At 40.5% G+C, this 21,682-nt stretch overlaps 1 protein-coding gene across 2 annotated transcripts in view; it reads right to left on the bottom strand.

The window, feature by feature from the left end:
• Positions 1 to 19,638, bottom strand: part of CRYBG1 (crystallin beta-gamma domain containing 1) — a 202,014-nt gene extending 182,376 nt beyond the window's left edge. For both annotated transcript variants that reach the window (XM_073893718.1, XM_025863329.2), the window contains exon 1: positions 19,451 to 19,638. In XM_073893718.1, the coding sequence (XP_073749819.1) occupies positions 19,451 to 19,623 (173 nt within the window). In that variant the 5' untranslated portion in view covers positions 19,624 to 19,638. The remainder of the gene's footprint in view (positions 1 to 19,450) is intronic.
• Positions 19,639 to 21,682: the final 2,044 nt, after the last annotated feature.

Raw genomic sequence — 21,682 nt, 5'->3', positions numbered from 1 at the left:
ACATTTTAAATATGTCAAGGATGTCGTTGACAGCTGGTCTGATTCTACAGAGACACTGATAGAAAATTCTGCATCTGCTAACATGTTTTTAAAACATATCAGAGAATTTGTTTTCTCTGTAAAAAGAAGAGTTTCTACAAAATACAATCATAATCCTCCTAGAGTGTCACCTTTGCATCACAAACACAAAAGTCCTCATGGATGCTACTCCTTTTAAAGTGCTATGCCCTAGATGTGGCCAGCAATTAAGCCTGCAATTTTGACTACACTCACTGCACATGGACTGTCAACATGCCTTTTTGCAATGTCCATGGCCTGCCTCCCAGAGCTAAGGCCATTAGGCACTCCGGAGCCTGCCCCTCCCTGGCTGCTATATGCCACTGTGTTTAGAGATAGACAGCAAGTTGCTGCAGCTGAAGACTTCTCCTGGCTTTCCAGGGCACTGCTTCAGGGTCCCTTAGTGGTGTTGCCTTCTCAAAGTGAATGTATATGTACCTTTAGTCGGTGCACCACGGTGCAGTAGTTTGGATGTACTGCTCCGCTGTATGCTGTAGTCAGATCATACAAGCACTACAATGCCCACCCCCACTCAGGACACTGCAGCCTAGGACTGCTGAACTTCCAACCATGGGGGGCTTTCTGGCCAGGAGGAACCTACATCGTTGAGGCAGGAAATGCCAGGGCAACAGTAGCCTAGAGGAGCAGCCCTCAACCCATGACTGACAGAACTAAGAGTTCTAACACTACCCCTATTCCTCTCCCCAAGGGATGGCATAGCTCTGACTCCTACAGTGATGTTCAGAATTTCCCATGGGGACTAATCTCCATTTGATCACAGTGGAAACTGGCATGAGAATTAGCCCCTTTACTGGCTGGATTCCCTTCCCTTCCCTGCTTCCCCTTCCTCACTCCCTATAAGTATTTCCTGAATTCCATCTGTACTTGAATTCTTGTCATAGAGTCTGCTTCTGGGACAGCCCACCTAAGACACTGTCTCATGGGGTGTCATCTCCCAAAACAGTCTTTCACTGGATGTGCTTTGTTTGTTTGTTTTTTAAAGTCAGCTTTACCCCCAACATGGGGCTTGAACTCACAACCCTGAGATCAAGAGTTGCATGTTCTACTGACTGAGCCAGCCTGGTGCCCCACACTGGATGTGGTTTTTAACATTTAGGATTAGCTGATGCATAACTACTGGATATAACATTTGTTAATGTCCTTCAACCTCCCCAGTAGCAAGTTAGAATCTCTAGTCAAATAGAATATAAAATCTGGAAAGAGACTAATAAATATCATTTCACCCTTCCACTGGTTCATTTTTCATATTTGAGGGGAACTGAGTTCCAAAGAGGTGAAATGATTCACCTAAGGTAACACAATCAGAAAATGGCTGAACAAGGAGAATTTAGATATTTTGGCCACAAGCTCATGGCTGAAGACACTGTTTCAAACCCGTAAAGAAACCAGTATGCTATTTTATTAAATCAAAGCTACATTATGACTACATAGAAGGCAGACATCCTTTTCTACATCTTTTTTTCCCCCTAAATTTTCCTCATTAGGAAAATAGGAGTGTCTGCACATATTTCAGTTTAAATTTTATGATCCTAAGCTGAATTAGTAATATGATGATCAAACATAAAGACACATGTATTTATCTTAAGAGATTCCTCAAAACAGCATTTATATGTCTATGTCTTCGGGTTACATGTCTAAACTAAATAACTCCTACAGTTTTCTTCTTTTCTCTTTTGCAATTGTTCAAGTGGTACAAGATTTCTACTAAGAGGGGGTTTAAAAACTCTAACTTTGCCAACCTACCTCATGACTTTGATGCCTTTCTACTTTTCACCAATAGACACTCCCATTGAAAAGGGTGGAAAGAACTACTTAGCATTAGAACTAATTCAGTTTCCATATGCATTAGACATTACTGTTTATTGTACTTACATCTTAACCAACTTTGCTAGAAAATTTATAAACTCAAATTTGTGATTTGGAGGACTTCAACAAGAACAAATCTTATGATTGAAGTCCAAATTCGCCCCTCCTACTATAAATGAGGAATCTAAGCCCCAGGGAGGTCAAGTGATTTTACTGAGTTAACACAGATAATAAGTAGACATTCAAGTCTTCAGATTTCTGGTTTAGTTCTTCCCCCAAATGATTATTATCAACATTCTTTTCTGAAGTCATCTACATTATTGGTACAAAAATCCCAAAGGTTATGAGGCTACAAGAGAAACAGCTACATCACCTGCTCACATGCTCCTCTCTGTGTTAATAAACCATGAAGACAGGTGGCTAGTCCCTCAGCCCTCTGATCCATCATCAAGCTTTGATGCCTCAGGGAGCTTAGATTGCAGCTAGTCAGGGTTCCTGTCCCATGCCCAAGCCTTGGCTTTGGGGCACCAGAATCTCTTGAGAATTTAATCAGAGACCTTTTCAAATCACAAGTTCCAACAGGAAATTACTCTAGAGATATTTTTAAATTGTTCAATATTTAAATTTCCTAAATACATTGTGTTCAATGCTACTCAAATTTCCACCTCAGAAATAAAACTGAAAGGTGTGTGCATGTTAGGACCTGAACATGAGTAGCTCTGATGGGAAAGGTGTCTGGTGGGTAACAAATACTGGGGTTTTGCTCCACCAAAGTCGTACAAGTCAGGACAGTATCTTTGGTTATCATGCTCCAAACATTGAAATGCCCTAGAGACAACTGTCTTTCAAAAAAACTTAAAATAGGTAAGAGTCAAATTTGGGAATTCAACAGATGGCCATTTGTCACTAGCAAAAATCCACTGTTTTCTACATATAGAATTTTCTTAGAAATGTTACATTCAAATTTTAATATTCATAGTAGTGTGATCTTTAACTAGAATGTATCAGTATCTTACTCTACTAATCAAATATTTCTCAATTTCCTCTTCTACTTCAGTGTCATTTTATGTCATTAACATTACCTAAGTTAAATTTTAAAAAGGGAAGAAGAAGAAAGGACATTGCAATAAACCAGGAAAGCTACAAAACATTTTTTTTTCGATTTCTATCTATTCTGTATTGTGGCATTATAACAGAAAGAGCATTGGCTAAAATTCGGGAGTCCTGGGATATTGTCCTGACTCTCATTAAACAACCTAATGCCTCAATTGCTTAACCTGCAAAATGGAGACAATCAAACCTAACTACCTCCCTGAATTCTCTGGGAAACCCACATGAGCTTCTTCTGTGAAATAAGTTGCATCTGTAAGAGGAAGGCAACCTGGTGGCAGTGGCGGGGAGGAAATATGGGTGTGTCTATCCAGCTAAACAATTCCCACAGGCATTTAACGTAGCAGAGAACTCAGGCACGTGGGGGAGAAAGCCAAGAAAGAGGGAGTGATGCAGACCAGCAGCAACAAGACCCACAGAGTCCCCCTCTTCAACCATTGCTTTGTGCAGGGACATGGATGAGGAGGCCCCAGACCAGCTTCCGACCAGAACTCTGGAGATAAGGAGGAATACACAGAGAGGAGATTAAGGTGGAGAAAAGATGGGGAAAAGCAAATATTGCCATGTAGCTACTCACTTCTGAAAAGAGCACTGGAAGAGAGAAAAGTATGTACCAGGCTTTCAGAAAAGAAGCAGTGAGAGCCAGAGATGAGTCAAGGGGTGATGGAGCTCACACTACCTATAGACTCATGGTTCTCACTGCTCTTTCACATTGTTTCAAAGGAGCCTCTCAACAGCTTGGTAGGGGGCCAGGCAGGTTGGTATCATCCCCATTTTGTTGATCAGTACCCTGAGACACAAAGAGCTTGATGATTTGCCCAAAGTCACCTAATTTGTAACTGAGAAATCCAGAATTAAAACCCAAGCTCTCTCATTTCTATTGCCAATAGGTTTTTGTTTTTTTCTTTTCTGCTATCACTGGTCATTGGTAAATGGTGAGAATTTTATATGTTGAATTTTAAGTGAATTATCCTCATTTTATACCTGCAGTAGAATACACTCATAATAATTCACATTTTTAAGAGCATAAAATATAATCTGAATATCAGATCAACAAAAACATTTCCAAAGATAGATAAAATTTACTTAAAAACAAAACAAGGGCTAGGCCTTTTAAGCAATCCAGTGAGTCCTTGGATAAGCCTCAATACTCTATCAGTCAGAGATCCTGTCAGTGATGACCTAGTAAACGTAGAAAACATTATCATTTGATTTAAATGACCTGTGAAGTGTTAACAACCCCTAGTTGCTTTGACTGCTTTGGCATTTATTCTGGAAAATTATAGACTTTGATATCTGGAACTGAAGCAGAAGTGAATGAAGTTAAGTATTTGCTATATGATTTTTATTTTTCATTTAAATACTAAGGAAAAGTTATCACTCACATATGGAGGAATGCCCCAAACATGGTAGTATCCATTCAGCTCACAAAATCCTGATCGTGCTTTCTATAAGGAAGAGGTTCTCAGCAAATGTGTAAGTGAGGAATATATATAAATGGATATTGAGGATTGTACATACGAATATGCAAACTGCCAAGAACAGGACAAGGGGTTCGCCACAATGAAAAGAGCAATGAAACAATTGAACCAATAATATTCAAATGAAACCAAACTGTAAACGTTTGGCAGCTAAGGTATCCTCCTTATCTTTGAAGTACAGGTGTCTTGCACAGCTGCACGGAAAGAGTTTATTGCTCCCTTCCCTCTGTTCCCAACAGAAATTTATGTATATCTCTATGAGAGTACTTTAATCCAATCTATGGCCATTATTCACTAATACCAGCTCAGACCTGACCTAACTTAACTCCCCTACCCAATACTGAATGGTCTTTAAACTCCTGCAGTATAAAAACTCAAACACAAAATAAAATACAAAGAGCATACCCCTTAGATTTAGATGATGTCAGTCAGTCAGAATCCCAGCAGGAAACAGACGGCACACACCAAAGAGATGACCCAGAAGTGTTTAAAGAATTGACAGTTTACAAGATGTGGGCAGGCGAGGGGACATCAGTAGGAATAATGGAGCAGTCTGGGCTCTCAACAGCAGGAAGCCTACCACCCCTGAATGCAGAGGCAAGAGGTTGGAACTGGCAAGATCTGAGCTGTAGAAGTCCACCCATCAGAGGCTGTAGCCTTCAATGGCAGAAGGAAACCTCCACCACACTCCCATGTAAACTCCTGCTCCTGTCCTCTTCTCTAAGGCCTCCCATTGCCTGAACCAAATTGGAAACCAGACGGCAAGAGAGCATGGTTCATGCAGTTTCTAAGTACAGTTCAAAGGAGCACAGAGGAGGGTGAAGAGTGGATCTGAAAGGGCAGATAGAGAATATCAAGAGGCTGAGGTTGCCCACAGGCTGTTCACTGAAGTAGTATTTATAATAGTGAAAAATCAGGAAGAACCTAAATGTCCATTAAGAGGGGCATTTTACATACTTTAATGAGGTGAGAAAATGCTAATGATAATGCTAAGTGAAAACTAAAGCAGGAGACAAAAGGCATCTAAATTGCTGTCTTTGTGATATCATCTTTAGGGCTAATTTGTATGAAAATATGCACAGAAAAAGAACAGAATGTTAATAATGTTATTCACAGATAGTGAGATTATGGATTATTATAACTATATGTTAAAGCTGCCAAAATAGCTAAGGCAGTTGTAGACTACTACATCAATCAATAAAATGAGAATGTCAGTTATAAAAGAACAGTGCCTCAGAATGTTCACTGTTCTGAGCACTTCCTTAGAACTGGACAGGACATTTTAAAAGTGGCATCAGGGGAGCCTGGGTGGCTCAGTTGGTTAAGCGTCTGACTCTTGATTTTGGCTCAGGTCGTGATCTCAGGGTTGTGGGATCCAGCCCCATGCTGGGCCCCTCACTCAGTGGGGAGTCTGCTGGAGATTCTTTCTCTCCCTCTGCCTCTTCCTACCCACCCCACCCCCACTCGCGCACTCTCTCTCTCTCTCTCTAAAATAAATAAATCTTTAAAAATTTAAAAAAATAAAATAAAAATAAAAGTGGCATCAACGAATCAAACCTCTTCAGGGAAGGTAAAGTGGTACTTTGGGGCCTGAAATCCAACTCATGTGAGGAACACGATAATAAATTGGGCACGTTTCTTTATTACTTTCCATATTTCATATCATACTTTCTCATTTCCCCCAGCAGCTGTTTAAACAAGGTATATAGAGATATATAGAGAGATCTGTATAATAATCACTCTAACCACTAAAAAGATTATGTCTCCCCCCATATATCATTTAAAATAAGAACAATTCTAAATCTTAAAACAAAATTTAAATATCTTGAAATGGCATTAATCCCCAGGCATATTTTGGATTTTTTCTCTCTCTCATCCCTGCTTTGCTGATGTTGTAAACACATGCTTACTTTAACAAGTAGGTCATCTAGCACAGAATACAGATTCAGATCTTCCTCAGTTTATGATGGGGCCACATCCTGATAAACCCATCATGAGTTGAAAATATCGTATCAGAAATGCATTTAATAAACCTAACCTACCGAACATCACGACTTAGCCTAGACTACCTTAAACATGCTCAGAACACTTACGTTAACCAAAATCATCTAACAATAGAAAGCCTATTTTATAATCAAGTTTTGAATGTGTCATGTAATTTATGGAATACTGTGCTGAAAGTGAAAAACAGAATGGCTCTATGTGTCTGGAATGGTTGTAAGTGTATGGGTTGTGAGCACGTGGCTGACTGGGGGACTACAGCTGCCCAGCATCATGAGAGATGCTGATATCACACCGCATACTGCTAGCCCAGAAAAGATCCAAATTCAAAATCTGAAATACAGTTCCTACTGAATGCACATTACTTTCACACCATAGTAAAACTGAAAAATCATAAGTCAGAAAATCATAAGTGAACCATTCATTGTGAATAGGAGGCCATCTGTATAAATAAAGTACTTTAGTGTTAGAATGTGTGTGTGTGTACAAATATAAATATAACCATCAACATAGAGATTTTACATACCCTAGCCAGTGTATCCGTGATAGTATTGAGAGCTGTGAAGGATTATAAATTCTCCAACCCCTGTGAGGTTGAGCCCCCTGTATCTCTCAGCCTCCTTCTTGTACCTCTTTGAATATTTTCTCTTCTTTCTTATTATAACAGTAAGTGTGGAAACTTTTTATTATTTTAATGGTGAACATTGCAGCTTCTCTAAAAGACAGGAAAGTGGGACTCAGTTCCCAACAAGAGAGCCTGAACTGGTTTGCCAGGCCACACCACACGGCCTCCCACACAGCAGGTGTCCAGAGTGTTTGTTTAATAAATTAATTACATTGGTGCAGTTTCACACTCACATTTACTTACCTTCCTGAGGTTGAAAAACAGTCGCTAAAGACATACATCAAGACTGCTTTTGAGAGAGGTAACATCTGCTATGTTACCTGAGTCATGAATGAAAGAAGCAAACCTGATGTTTCAATTGCCATTATCACTGAATAATTGTTTTTAAAATTAGAGAAAGCCTACAATAAGCAGAACTGTGGTTTAAGATAAAGTAGTCAATTTTCAGCTGTACTCTAGAAATTGAGCAGTACTCATGACTATCATAATTTATGCCAGAGCATGTTTTTAGTCTAGCAAAATGGAAAAGAAACTTACCCTCTTTTATGACCTACTGTGAGTTAATTCTGTGCATTTAATAATACTCATAGAAATTAATGAGCTTTCTTAAATATAATTTTTTAGATCCCTCAAATACATAAAAGTTAAAATAATATTCAATTTTCAGAGAAATGGGCACTAACAACAAACTTACTATTTCCTAAAAGACAAAGGGTATTTAAAGGATTTTCATAATCCTTTTACTTCAAACTTTGTAGATCTACGTCTTTCAAGCCAACAGTATCTCCTATAAATTTGGAGTTTGGGTCACCAGCAATTTCTTCCCTCTTTTAGGGCTGTGATTAACTTCTATGAAGAGTGAAAAAATCCTCAACATTTTTTTTTAACAAGATTTTATTTATTTGACAGAGAGAGATAAAGAGAGCAGGAACACAAGCAGGGGGAGTGGGAGAGGGAGAAGTAGGCTTCTCACGGAGCAGGGAGCCTGACTTGGGGCTCGATCCCAGGACCCTGGGATCATGACCTGAGCCGAAGACAGACACTTAACGACTGAACCACCCAGGCGCCCCCTCAACATTTTCGCCTTAGATTTCTTTACATACTCTGTGAATCATGCCAGCAACAGGTAGTAAAACTCTGGCTTGTAGAATAGATTGGAAATCAGGAGCAACAAGTTTAGTTAACACTTCAGGGATTGAGTCACTGATTCTTGGCAGAATTATCTCAAGTCAAGAGTTCCCAGGAAAACAAGGGTGCCCACTGACTTCCCAACACATATGAATTCTTCATTCTCGGATACTCCCCTTCTCTACAGTGGGGCAAGCATTTCAAGGAGAATGCTTCTTTCCTGTTTTTGTTTGTTTGTTTGTTTGTTTTTGTTTTGAGAGAGAGAGTGTGTGTATGTGTGTATGTGCAAGAGAGAGAGTGGGGGGGGAGGGGCAGAGGGAGAGGAAGAGATAGAATCCTAAGCAGACTCCATGCTCAGCGGTGCAGAGCCTGAGGCAGGGCTCCGTCTCACAACCCTCAGATCATGACCTGAGCTGAAATCAAGTGTCAGACCTTTAACTGACTGAGCCACCCAGGCGCCCTTCTTTCCTGGTTTTTGAAAGGATGATAGCTCTGAGAGCAAGTGGATAACTACATTTGTATTGGATACTTCCATTCTTTAGCTAACTACCTACCATACGCACGCACGCACGCACCCACACACACACACACACACACACACACACACACACACACCCTCTATCAACTACTCATTCAGGAAGCCTTAGTTTTCTCATGGTTTGGAGAAAATATTACCAGCTTTGGAATTGGAAAGACCTGGTTTCAAATACTGCTCTGGCATTTACGAACACTATCAGACTCAGTTTTCTCAGTTGTAAATATGGGAGAAAAATTACCTACCAAGCAGAGCTATTATGAAGATTAAATGAGATGCACTGAATATGAAAGTAACTGTCACATAATAGGTACTCAGTTCATTAGTGCCCTTTGTCCTTTTTATTCTTGACAAAGGTTTTCTTGTGTTTACTCAACTGACAGGAGAGGTGGGGAATTAGGAGGCTGAAAAGAATTCTCCTTGCCCATTCCCCCATGCCAGATCCACTTTCCTCAGAAAACATGCCCTCCTCTTTGCCCCTGAAAAACAAAACATGCCTAAACCCAATTGGCTGTCACTTTTGCTGTTTGTTGATCATTTACTGAGTGACACTAAGATAAAAATTGGTACTCCTCTTTGTTTAACATCAAGCTTTGTAAATTTGTGGGTTTGTAATCAGGGTCTGTTTTCATACAGAGAAAAGCAACCAGGAAACCTGTCCTGAGCAAGGAAGTTGATGCATAAATTCCTGAGGGGCTTTTCTGAAGGAAGAAACCACATGATGATGAAGGACCCAAAGCCTTAATGCATCTTCGGCAGTTATCACCTAGATCTGGGGCTTGTTGTCCCCTTATGGGTATAAAAAAAAGCTTTTAATAAAAGTGAAATAACAAGGAAGTGTACAATTAATTGCCAGCAATGTACCGGCTACTAAGATTTCAAAGTACTTGAAACTTCTCACATGGTGAAATTAGGACAATCACAAAATCCCAATTGGTAAAAGTAAAAAATTGAGCAAATGCCAGATATTCAGTCATACTTTACTTTTATCTTGAAAAAATCCAAAATCTAGTGACTAGCTTGTTTAAACATGTTTACTGACACATATAGGAATACAAATGCCTCTTGTTTCAATCCAAGATATGCTCCAATGAAGGACTCCTAATCAATAATCAAATCTCTTCCAGACAAAATTGTTTTGGGGAGCTAATATTAAAAGAGAAGAGTTTTGTAATCCCACCTTTGAAGCAACTACATTGTCTTGTTTTGCAGACAATAACAACCTCTTAGTTCGTGGGAGCTACACAGTGGAAGAGCAAGCCAACATCTGCAAGGTGGTAGAGCCAAGAAGGGCTGGTGATGCCTGGGGGAGCCTCCACTGCACAGGCTTGAAAAGGGCCAGGCCAGTTCTTAGGTTTGCACATGGGAGTCATGATAAAGGAGGTACTGTATTTCCACATGAATGTCAACAGTTTGCTTCGACTGTCATGTCTTTCTCAGACGAGATCAGGCGTGTTCAGGGTGGTATGGCCGTAGACTGTCATATCTTTTCCAAACAGCAGATGCAAAAATAATCAAGCTATACTTTCATAGGATATTTATGAATCTGTCAGTATTATCAAAATATTTAAATGACAAGTTATAAATAAAGTACATTACATGTCATAGCAGCAGCATTACTTCAAGCCCTGTAAAGGGAGTTCTTGCATGAGTACAATATGGATAGACCCTATAATTTCAAATTGACATTTTGTCATTATAAAATATGGCTGTGCAAGTTTAACAATTTTTTGATCTCTGAAACTAATAATACACTGTATGTTAATTAATTGAATTTAAATAAAATTAAATAAAATCTAAAAAAATTTTTGAAAACATGAATTCAGTTATTTTTAGTGGGGTGTTTTTGGTTTTTGTTTTTTGGTTTTGGTTTTTTTTGGGGGGGTAGTAGATAAAATACTAGTTATAGCAGAAACTCTGAAAGCATTCAATATGTCAGTAACCAGACTATAGTGTATACAGTGGCTAAATAGCTAGTAACTCAATCTTGCGATCAGACAATCTCATAGTTGTTGGCTTATGAAACGGGGGGAAGATTTCCGGGAGAATAGTCACCAGGAAGTTAGATGAATCAGCTGGGCTCCTGTCAAAGGTGGGTCTAGGCCAGGAGCAGGGAGGCACAGTCTATAATCCAAGAGAACCAAAAAGAACAGCTGCTCTGAAATCAGAAAACCTGTTTTAGTCCCACTTCCTTCATCCGCATGGCATTCTTGGAACTTCAGTCTCCTCACCTATAAAATGAGGGCATGGGCTTATTGCATAGAGCCATTATGAGCCTCAAGTGGGCTAAAAAATCAGCAATAGTTTATAATTCTTGAAGTGTAAAGCCAACATAAGGTAAAACATATATTCAATGTCAGGGACTCGTCAATGATAAATCAGGAACTAAAACCAAATGATTCAAGCAGCAGGACTTCTAGAGACCTAAAGTTAGAACTGCTCCTAGCAGCTCTGCTTGAAGAATTCTGATATCCCCACTGAGCCTGGGTAGCAACTGCAAAGTCTGAGGGCCACCCGTCTTCCATTTGACTGCCTGTGCCAAGACTTTGGGAGAGGAAGGAGGGTATACAAACTAGGCCTACATCTTGGTTATGTTGTTTCCTGACAAAGGTTGGGCAGAAGCCCCAAATACAGGATCTAGACACATTACTTTTGCATTACATACACTTTAGAATTTCTCTTTAAAATAGTTTTTTCTTCTAAAATTTTAATGTATTTATATTTCTATGAATTTACATATTTTTCTCTCCACTACTTAACACAAAAATTGTCTAGTACCAAAAATTAACTTGATTTCCTATATATGTTATAATTTCTCATTGTGAAACTGAAGACCTAAATATACTCATTGTGGGAATATAAAGAAGGCAGCATTAACCACAGGGATTTCAATTTGTAGTGATTAACTGCAAGACTCAAGACCACAAGGTAGAGAATCCCAGCCCCGACCTTATGAGCTCTGTAACATTGGCTAAATTACCATACCCCAGTGTGCCTCATTTTTTCTCAAAATGGGAATAATAATAGTACGTACCTACCTCCAAGGGATGTTATGAATTAATTGCAGTGAGTTAATATTTGTAAAGCGCTTAGAACAGTGTCTGATATATACTGTGTATATTAAATAAACTGCATCTTTCCGTCAAATCTTAATGGAAGATAATGTTTTCACAGACGTGGTCTGAAGTTATTATTATAAACTAAATGCTTCCTCTCATTCCTTATCTTATTTAGCATATGTTATTTTGTCTCTTGACCCCAATCACAAGATAAAGAACTATCCAACTAGAGAACCCAAAGAACTATTGGGAGCTTATGCCACTCCTTATTAACTAATTTGAAAAAAAATAGGTGTATTACATGTGGTGTCTTTATGTACCTGTTGGCCAAATCTCTTATACAAGCTGTTGATATTAATTTCAGGATACCATAACCCTAATTTCTAATAAATGAGACTCAGTTAGGATTGGTGGTTTGAAATGGTACATGACAATAATAAATACGGACAACCGCCAACTTTCTTTACCACAGAATATTTTGCCAAGCTTAACAGCGACTTACTTTTACTTGTTTAACTGCCATCATGGGAAGGTAAAAAACAAAAGGCACTTGTTAACTCTGTGTTTCATTTTTCTGAGTTAGCTACAGGTTTAGCCTGCGCTCATCTTGTCTATAACTTGTTGATGAGAGAAACTGGGGACACCACAATGGACTTTGGATTCTCTGAGTCACTTGTATGTCCTTGGGGTCTCATGGCACTTTGTCAAAATGCTCCCTTGTGATGAAGGGTCTCTGTCACTGCTTCATTTCCACTGAACATGCCCATCCAGGAGATGCTCAGTGCTGTAAAGACAGCACTAAGCAAGTGCTCATTCTCTAGAATGAAGATTTCTCATAAATCTGAATCCTTAGAGGGATTTTGATGAGCCATTTGAGTCAACCCAATGCAGCTATATTTTAAGGGAACTACAAATGAGCTAATGAAACCCAACTGACTTGTTTTTCTTACCAAATCCCACAAATATCAGACATTCATACATACTTTGTCTTGAAAACTTGCTTTGGAACAAGGTATTGAATTCACATTTCAAATCTATTCTAGGTAAAAGCTGAGAATTCATTTTTCTGAAGTGAATGCATGCAAAGAGACCTGTGGGATGTGCCTGGCAATTTGGTATGAAAATAAAGATAAGTTGTTTTTAAGGAAGAACACCTTGCTTTGAGAAGATAGGCAATGCTGGACTCTCCTTGAAAGAGACTCCAGAATCTCTGACAAAGATTGAGTAGACATCAAGTTAGCTCTCTGGATTTGTAAATCTATTTAAAGAATGTTAAGAACCACTTATTTTCAGTCTATAATTTTAGAATGTCAACATCATGTTTACTTAGAATTTCAGCTAAGGTTTTCAAATGAGTATGTCACATTCCAAGCCCAGTCTTTCTTCATAGGTGTCAAAATATGACAGAAGAGCTGAAATATTACGGTCTCAGGCTCTAGATACTTTAAGGAACAGCAGAAAATTATTTAGGCATAATCCCAAATACATGATTCTCTTTGACTTAAATGCTACTGCAAAGATAAAAGTTTCCATGGGCACTGGATATAATTTAAGATGATTATAACCTCAAGAAGGTTTGGAACCTTTGATCATCTTCATATCAGAGAACAAAATTTCTCATTAATTATTCAATATGAGTAAAACTTCTTCATCACAAAAAAACTTCTGCTTCCTCAAGATAATCCTTCTTCTGACCTCAATACATTTCATCAAGTCTTCTATTTCTGCACTTCATGCATCATATGCTACTTTCTTCATTTTCAGCTGTATGCTCCACACTCCACTAGTGTGCAAATTCCTTAGGAGCGGGGATCATCTCTGATTTTATTGTTCTATTTCCCAGTGCCTAATACAGAATAAGGGCTCTCTGTTTGTTGATCATAAGAAACTTCTCTAGAATTGGACTGATAAACATTTCAATAAGAACATCCAGAAAGGAATTTGTGCCATAGAATAATCTATTATTAATCCTAGAAAAATGATTCTACAGGTCAGATTGCATTGCTTTTCATGAACTAGATCTCTAAAATCTTCTGTACAGTAAGTACAACATGAAATATAGATTAAGCAATTATTTGATAAAGTTTTCAAGATAAACAGAAATATACAATTTAAGATTCAAATGGTCTTACCAGAAACAATTTTTTTTAATAAATAATTTTTTTCTGCATGGACATTCCTGAAACACAACTGACCCACTAGGTGAACTCAAACTTTAAGACAGGTAAGTCTTTTCAATATTCATAGTAAGATGGACATTTTGAATGAATATTGGGAGTTAGAAAGTGAATTTCAATATCTAATATCTTTGCTGCATTGCTTTAATCATAGGCAAATAGTAAAGCTGTGATTTACTGTCTCATCCTTACAAATAAAATTTATAATTAAAAGCTAAAGAAGAAAAAAGAAGGGGCACCTGGGTGCCCTCGGGTTGTGATCTTGGGGCTGTGAGATCAAGCCCCGCATTGGGCTCTGTGCTCAGCCCAGAGTCTGCTAGGGACTCTCTCTCCCTCTCCCTTTGCCCCTCCCCTCCCCCCCCCCCCCCCCCTCGTGTGTGCACTCTCTCTCTCTCCCAAATGAATAGATAAATCTTTTTTAAAAAGAAGAAGAAAAAAGAAGCGAACCCAAGCCCAGAAGTTCTAAACGTCTCCAAGAGCGTGTACATCACTTGCATATGGACTAAGAAGATCATGACCGAAAGTGTAGAAAGAGGGGGTGAGTAGTGATACAATGACAGAGAGAAGCAGCAAAGAATAGCCTACACCGAACTCAGACTCCAAAATCACTTCAGAAGAAACTCCTCTAGCTTCAAGTAGAAAGCTGAACTTCCGCTTCCTCAGTCCTACATATTAAGACTTTTAAGTCACTGAATGCATAAAGGGCCACCCTTCAATAGATGAACAGGCACATCCAGATACTCTAAGGTATTTCAGGGCTTGACAGACCTGGTTACAACTTCTGGGCTCCTGAAGTGGCTTGACTCCACTTACAATGTAAAAGTGTATCTATTCAAGCCGTCACCACTGCTATGAAGACAGGAACCGCAGGTGTCACGGTCCCTGTCCCTCCTGCCTCCCTCACCTTTCATCTCTCCAGCACCGGCTTTGGGCGAGGCTCGGCACCATGTGTTTTGCGTGTGACATCTAATCCTCCTAGAGCCCCGTGAGGGGAGTGCCGCGTCTCCCTTCTACGGGGGGGGAGGAAGTCAAGGCTTAAGGAAACTTGGATCAAATGGTGGAGGCAGATTTGAAACTGAGTGTGTCCAACACCACCGTCTGTGCCTTTTTCACTGCGGCCTGATGTCAGAACTCCTATTTATTGGGCATCTGTTCTCTTCCAGGCACGATGCTGGTTGTTTTAAATATATAAGTCTCAAAAACAATGCTTAGAGGTGGGTGTCAGATCATTAAACTGAAGTAACCTCCCAAGAAGCTCATGGCTAGTAAACGACAGAGCTCAAGTTTAAATTCCCGGTTTATCAGTGGTGAAATAAAACCTAAAATTTCAAACTCTTGCCTTTGACAAAAGATAAGTAAGAAAAATAACCCAGTGTTAACCGGCTTAGATGTAACATTAGATAAAACCAAACTAGACTTATCTAGCTATGTCCTTTATGTTAGAAAATAATTCAACCTGTTCAGAGTCCTAAACACTAAACCAGCCACACAAGACTGAAAACTAGAACCAATTTTAAGTCATAAAGACTAACACTCTACAGATCCAGAATGCTTTCAAATAACATTTTAAACAACTGTTCTTTTTCTGAAGGAAAAAGTTTATCCTCACAACATTCTAGTGATATACACAGGGAGTAAGTTCTTTTCCTTTGAGAGAAGGGAAAGGTCCACTGCAGTACAGAAAAACAGGACTGTGTACAGGGCAGAAACTTGAGCCTGCAAACCCTGACTTGAAGGTAGGTCTCTGCCCACCCAGTGAGGATACTCTGCCCTCCGGCACTGGCTGCATTTTTCCACCAAAGGAAATGAGGTCTGCAGATTTTCCGAGTATTACAAGGCTCCCCACCACTTGGGTTTGGCTCTCTGGCAGAGAACACTAATGCTTGCTTTCTAGGTTTGGGATTCAGTTTAGTTTGAGGGTAATCATTTTCACTTCACTGCACTGACCTTTAGTTAAGAGCTCCATAAGGGAATATATAAAAGGAAGCACCATTTCCATCATATAGCAGAAAATAAACACATAAAATTACTACTAAAAAGGAGGTGTAGGCAAGATACTAGTGAGAAAAAAGGGAAACAACCTCCCACTTACTAGCACTGACAATATGCCAGTCACTGTTCTGAGCATTCGACGTGCGTTAACTTGTTTATTTTTGTAACAACTCTTATTATGCCCCTTTTATGGATGAGAAAACTGAAGCACAAAAGGTTAATAACTTGCCCAGGATGACATGGCTGTTACGGTAAGTAGATGAACAGGGATTTAAACCCAGATAGAGAATCTCTCCTCTGAATAAACTGTTTAAAAAATGGAGTATGGGGCGCCTGGGTGGCTCAGTCGGTTAAGCGTCTGCCTTTGGCTCAGGTCATGATCGAGCCCCGCATCAGGCTCCCTGCTTGGCGGGAAGCCTGCTTCTCCCTCTCCCTCTGCCCCTGCTTGTGTTCCCTCTCTCACTGTGTCTCTTTCTGTCAAATAAATAAATAAAATCTTTAAAAAAATAAAAAATAAAAAATGGAGTATAATTCAAAACATCATAAATAATTGCCACTATTGGCTACTAAGGCAAGTCAGGCCACAGCTCCCAATGCCCAAACTGTGTCCTCTCCCCTGGGCCCCCTGGTGGCAAGAGATTAATGGACTACACAGGAGACTGGCTGCCGAGGAGGGCAACAGCTCTCTTTCTATGAAAAATAACATATTAACACGTTTACCAAGACCAAGCTGAAAAAAATCGTAAGGGTGAATTTTAGGAAGAGAGGCAGCCAGTGTTCAAATTATTTTACATAAGGAAAGAAAATGACCCTCATTGATTTTTAGAACATCTACACTGAAAGCTGCAAATATTTGCAGAATACAGAAATCTGACCTCAGTAAACTTTAAACCATCATTGGAGTGGTAAGCTCTTCCAGGAAGAGAAGCATCCCCCCCCCCATCCAACCCTATTTCTTTCTATTTCTTCCATTAGATCTTGGCATTTACAATGATGATGATGATAATGACGATGATTTTACATTTACTGGGTTTCTACTTTGTGCCCAGAAGTCTGATAAAAGTTTTACATTTAAAGCAATAAACTATCATTTGATACAACAGCTCTACAGAGTCAATATTACTGTTTTCCCCATTTTTGAAATGAAGAAACGGAGACTCAGAAAGGTGAAGTAACTTGCCCAAGGTCACACAGCCAGGATATAAATTCATCTTTTGTTTGCTCTAAAACCCCATAGTATTAATGGTATATGCCCAGCAAAAACATGTGGCCACCCGACGGGTCCGCTCCTCACACAGAGACAAAGACCACAGCGAGCGCGGCACATCTTGCCTCCTTCCACCACCTCAAGTCCCGGACAGAAGTGAATGGACACAGTCAGACGGTTCAAGAGAGCCACACTGGTCAAGGTGGACCAGAAACCTAACTGTGCTTTAGCCACGCTCTTTAGACTAGAAACAGGTACGCTGTCTCAGAAGTAAACAAAATATTTAGGAAGATGATCTAACTAGGAAAACATCCCAAAGACAGACCAGTATGCTTAGTTTTCAGAACACTTGTTAGTACAAAGTTCATCACGGTTCCGAAGGAAAGAAGAGTGCTTCAAGACTGAACAAAAATACAAGATACTTGAGGAGAGAAGCAAAAGTTCCTATTTTAAGTTTTAGTCTAAAATTTACTTGGATTTGAATACATTGTCTATAACTGTGTATGATTACGTTTTGATAGACAGGAAATGATGGGGGTATGTCGGATAAAAAAAAAAACCCATCAAGGAAGTGTTTAAAATATTTACAGAGGTAATAGGAAAAATACTTCAGTGAAGAGTACATCATTATTAAGTAACATTTTTTAAAAGAAATTTCAATTGGGGACACCTGGGTGTCTCAGTCAGTTAAGCGTCAATACGTCTTGGGGTGGTGGGAATGGAGCCCCGTGAGGGCGGGTTCCACACTCATTGGGGAGTCTGCTTCTCTCCCTGTCCCTCTACCCTTTCCCCCACTCATGCTCTCTCCCTCTCTCTCTCTAAAATAAATGGAAAATAAATAATAAAATAAATGGATAAATCTTTTTTAAAAAGGAAATTTCAATTGGTGATTAAGCACAGTTAAGTCTTTGAATAGATAAAAGTATGTTCTATTATGACCAATTATTACCATGGATGATAAAAATATGAGAAAAAAAATGCCTTCTTTCGTAGCATTCCTCTTCCATCCCCTCAAACATACTCGGACCATCCTGAACCACTTGTGTTTCTCAGGAAGTGCCATGCTCTTCCCAGTGTTGGTGATGCTCATAGTGCAATCTCAACCTGGAAGTCATTGCTCCTCCCCTTTTCTGACTAAACTACTTCAGCCTTCCTCCTCCAGGAAGCCTTCCTGGATCCCCACCTCTGGGCTAACATCTACTGTAGGATTCATCCCGCTCTTTACTTTTTGGTCTCCACGGGAAACTAAGAATTCTTTGATTACAGAGACCATGTTCATTGTTTTTTATATCCCAACACTTAGTGAAGATGCCCAATAAAATTTTACTAAGTAAATGCAAATATATTGCAGAATTAAGACTCTTTTAGAAATAAAAGGAAAATATATCTAAAATGCAAATTTTCCACTATTTTATTCTGGGCCTCAGAGTTCATAAGGGTGTATTTTAAAAATACGTACAGCAGGAATTACTGGATATTGCCAACTCCCTTTCATTAAAAATATTTTATACTTCCAAACCACATAAATAGATGGGTACTTTAAACTGATTATTGTTCAATGAATGTATCTGTTCAGCTAGTATAACTGAGTAATACGAAGTTTTGATAAAAATTTAAAAAGCACAATGGCAATCACATTCTTAATAACTAGGGGCTGCCTAGTGTTGCCTAGTTCTGACACTGGTTCCAATGGGGACAAGCCATTCACCTTTTGGTTTCAGGTTCTCCCCCCGTAAAATGGGGGTAACCATCCCTGCCACTTCCCCCTCCTTGCGGATCCTGTGAGGTCAGTGGAGATCTGTAAGAGTGGAGATCTTCACAATAAAGGCACCATTGTCCAAAGTACTGTATAATTCCAAGGTAGCGTTCCTATCATTCATTATGGCAATAATCCTTCACTACCCTCCTGCTCTCCTTAGCAGGTTGGTGTAGATACAACTTTTGCCTAAAGTCTTTGCCAGTCAAAGTAAAAGCCACATGGGTGGGCACACGTTCCTCTCGCTGGTGCTTGGCCTGAGCCAGATGCCACAAGGAACCCGAGACCACGAGGAACCCGCAGGGGCCAAGTCTGTGCCCTCTGGACCCTGGTAACACTCCTGCGCGGGGGGAAACGCGCCCTGGGCCCTTCCCCTCCTCCGAGTGCGGTCGAGCGCGGCGGACCGCGGACGGTGGAGAGGATTCGGGGTCAGCAGAGCTGGGGATAGATGAGGGGAGGGAAGGGGAGACTCGAGGGCTCGGGCGAGGAGCTTACCTGGCCTCGCAGAGGGGCTCCGGGGGCGGGTGCGGAACGAACACCCCACAGTCAGACGGCAGAGGCTGCTGCTTCTTCTTGGAGCGCCAGATGTGGAAAGGGGTGTGTTTCTTGGGGGTCCTGGACGGACTGGACTCCGCGTGGTCGCCCTGAGGTGGCGGCGACAGTGGCATCTTCTTGTCCGCCTCCTCCGCCGCCGCCCGGCCCTTGTGGAAGAACATACCTGGGCGCCAGCTCGCCCGCCTTTCCAGCGCGCCGTCGGACCCCGCCCCCTCGTCGCGGGTGCGGGGGACGGCGGAGGGTTAGAGGACGAGGACAGAGCCGGAGCGCGAGCAGCAGAGGAGCTCGAGCCCTCTGGGCGCAGGCGACTGCCTGGCCGTGGCGCAGCGCCCCCACGCGGCGAGGGAGGCACCAGGCGCGAGCCCAGGTGAGGCGTGCGCGCCCGGCGCCGCAGGTAGAGCCGACACGCCCCCGGGCCCGGGTCTGGGTACGTGCGGCGGCCGCGGGGCAGCGACGCCTTCTGGACGCCCTCGGAACTGCGTCTCCTGACGCTGCACCGCCGCCTCCGGGCTGGGAGCCAGAGCTGGGTCGGATTTCGACAGCGCCTCAGGTGAAGGTGCCATCCGTCGCCTGCGGAGTTGTTGGCCACTTGTTGGCCTGTGTCAGGCTGGCAGAATGAGTGACTTACCCAGGAGCCCCGCCTGAAGAAGGATGGGAGAGGCGCATCCCGTGGCGGGGCAACCCGGCAATTAGGATTATTCCACTCTGGCCTTTGGGTGGCTTGGGCAATGTCACACGCTGGGTGGCTTCCGTTCCTTTTTGTAAACACGCGTGCCAACTCCTCTCCTCTCCCTTCAAGAGTCTAAATAATTAATTTGTATTTGCATCTCATAAAGTGCATAAGGATAAAAACCAGAAGAGATTTAGGCATATTCCCCTGTTCCCAAAGGGCTTAATAGATCCCTCACCATGAATTAAGTGCCAGTCCCACGAGGTTCTCATTATCTGCTTTACTGTTAATGACTTTCTTTCCTTAACCTCACAGTTGTGATTAAATAGCAAAGGCAACTAATATTTAAAGCAAAGGAAGCACAGGAGCAATTATTTGGGGCATTATTAGAGTATAAAGAGCTCAAGAGCCAAGCACTGCTGCTTAAAAATTAAATGCAGTTCAAGTCCCTCTTACACTGTAATACCTTCTTTTCTCTTTAAAGACCCAACTCATTCACTCATTCATTTAAGGAACTTTTATTTTTATTTAATTTTTAAATATTTATATTGTTATCAGGTATAACCTACATACAGTAAATCAAATGCACAGATCATAAGTATATAACTCAAATGTTTACATATTTAAACATTTATGCACTTGGGGGTATAAAATGGTTTTAATGAAGGGCAGTTAACATTGTCCCAGAAAATCCTTCTGTGTGTGGCTTTTAAATATACCATTATAAAATACAGAGTATTTCCCAAACTTCAGAAGTCTCTCTTCTGTCCCCTTCTAGTGCCTTACCCTCCCTTCGGTAAAAGATAAACCATTAGTCTGAACTTTATCACCAGAGATTAAATTTGCCTCTTATGGAAGTTCATATAAGTGGATTCACAATATGTACTTTTCTTGTATCCAGTTTCTTTTGCTCAATCTTAGTCTATAAGAATCATCCATCTTGTTGCATGTAGCAGTTTTTCGTTTTGAATAAAAAATATTGTGTTCTATTCTGTGATATGAATACACCACAGTTAATTTATCCCATCTGTGGTTGGGCATTTAGGTTGTTTGTTATGAACCAAGCTGATACGAACTTTCTTAGACATAAGCATTTATTTCTTTTGGATATATACCCAAGACTTCAATCTCTGGGTAATAGCGTATACATATGTTCAGCTTCAGTAAATTTTGCCAAGTAATTTCCCAAAATGGTTGTGTCAGCTATGTTTGAAATCTCCAATTTTTCTACATTGTTACCAATACTTGACATTATCAATCCTTTTTATTTTGGCCATTCTGATGAGGATGTATATAGTGGTATCTCATTACAATTTTATTTTTTTACTGCAATTTTAATTTATGTTTTCCTCAAGAAACATCTGTTGAATTTGTTGTATGCTGATTATGTGCCCAGCCCTGACTTGGCAGGGGTTGGGCGTGACTGACAGATACGTTGGTGATATACATCAAAAGGGAAGAGAATTAGTAGAGGAATGTGCAAAGCATTAGGGGAGTTTGGG

The sequence above is a fragment of the Callorhinus ursinus genome, unplaced genomic scaffold, assembly GCF_003265705.2.
Source record: "Callorhinus ursinus isolate GAN/ISIS: 27379988/994484 unplaced genomic scaffold, GSC_fseal_2.0 scaffold6, whole genome shotgun sequence".
In the NCBI taxonomy this organism is placed as follows: domain Eukaryota; kingdom Metazoa; phylum Chordata; class Mammalia; order Carnivora; family Otariidae; genus Callorhinus; species Callorhinus ursinus.
This window is presented reverse-complemented; position numbering and strand designations above follow the sequence as displayed.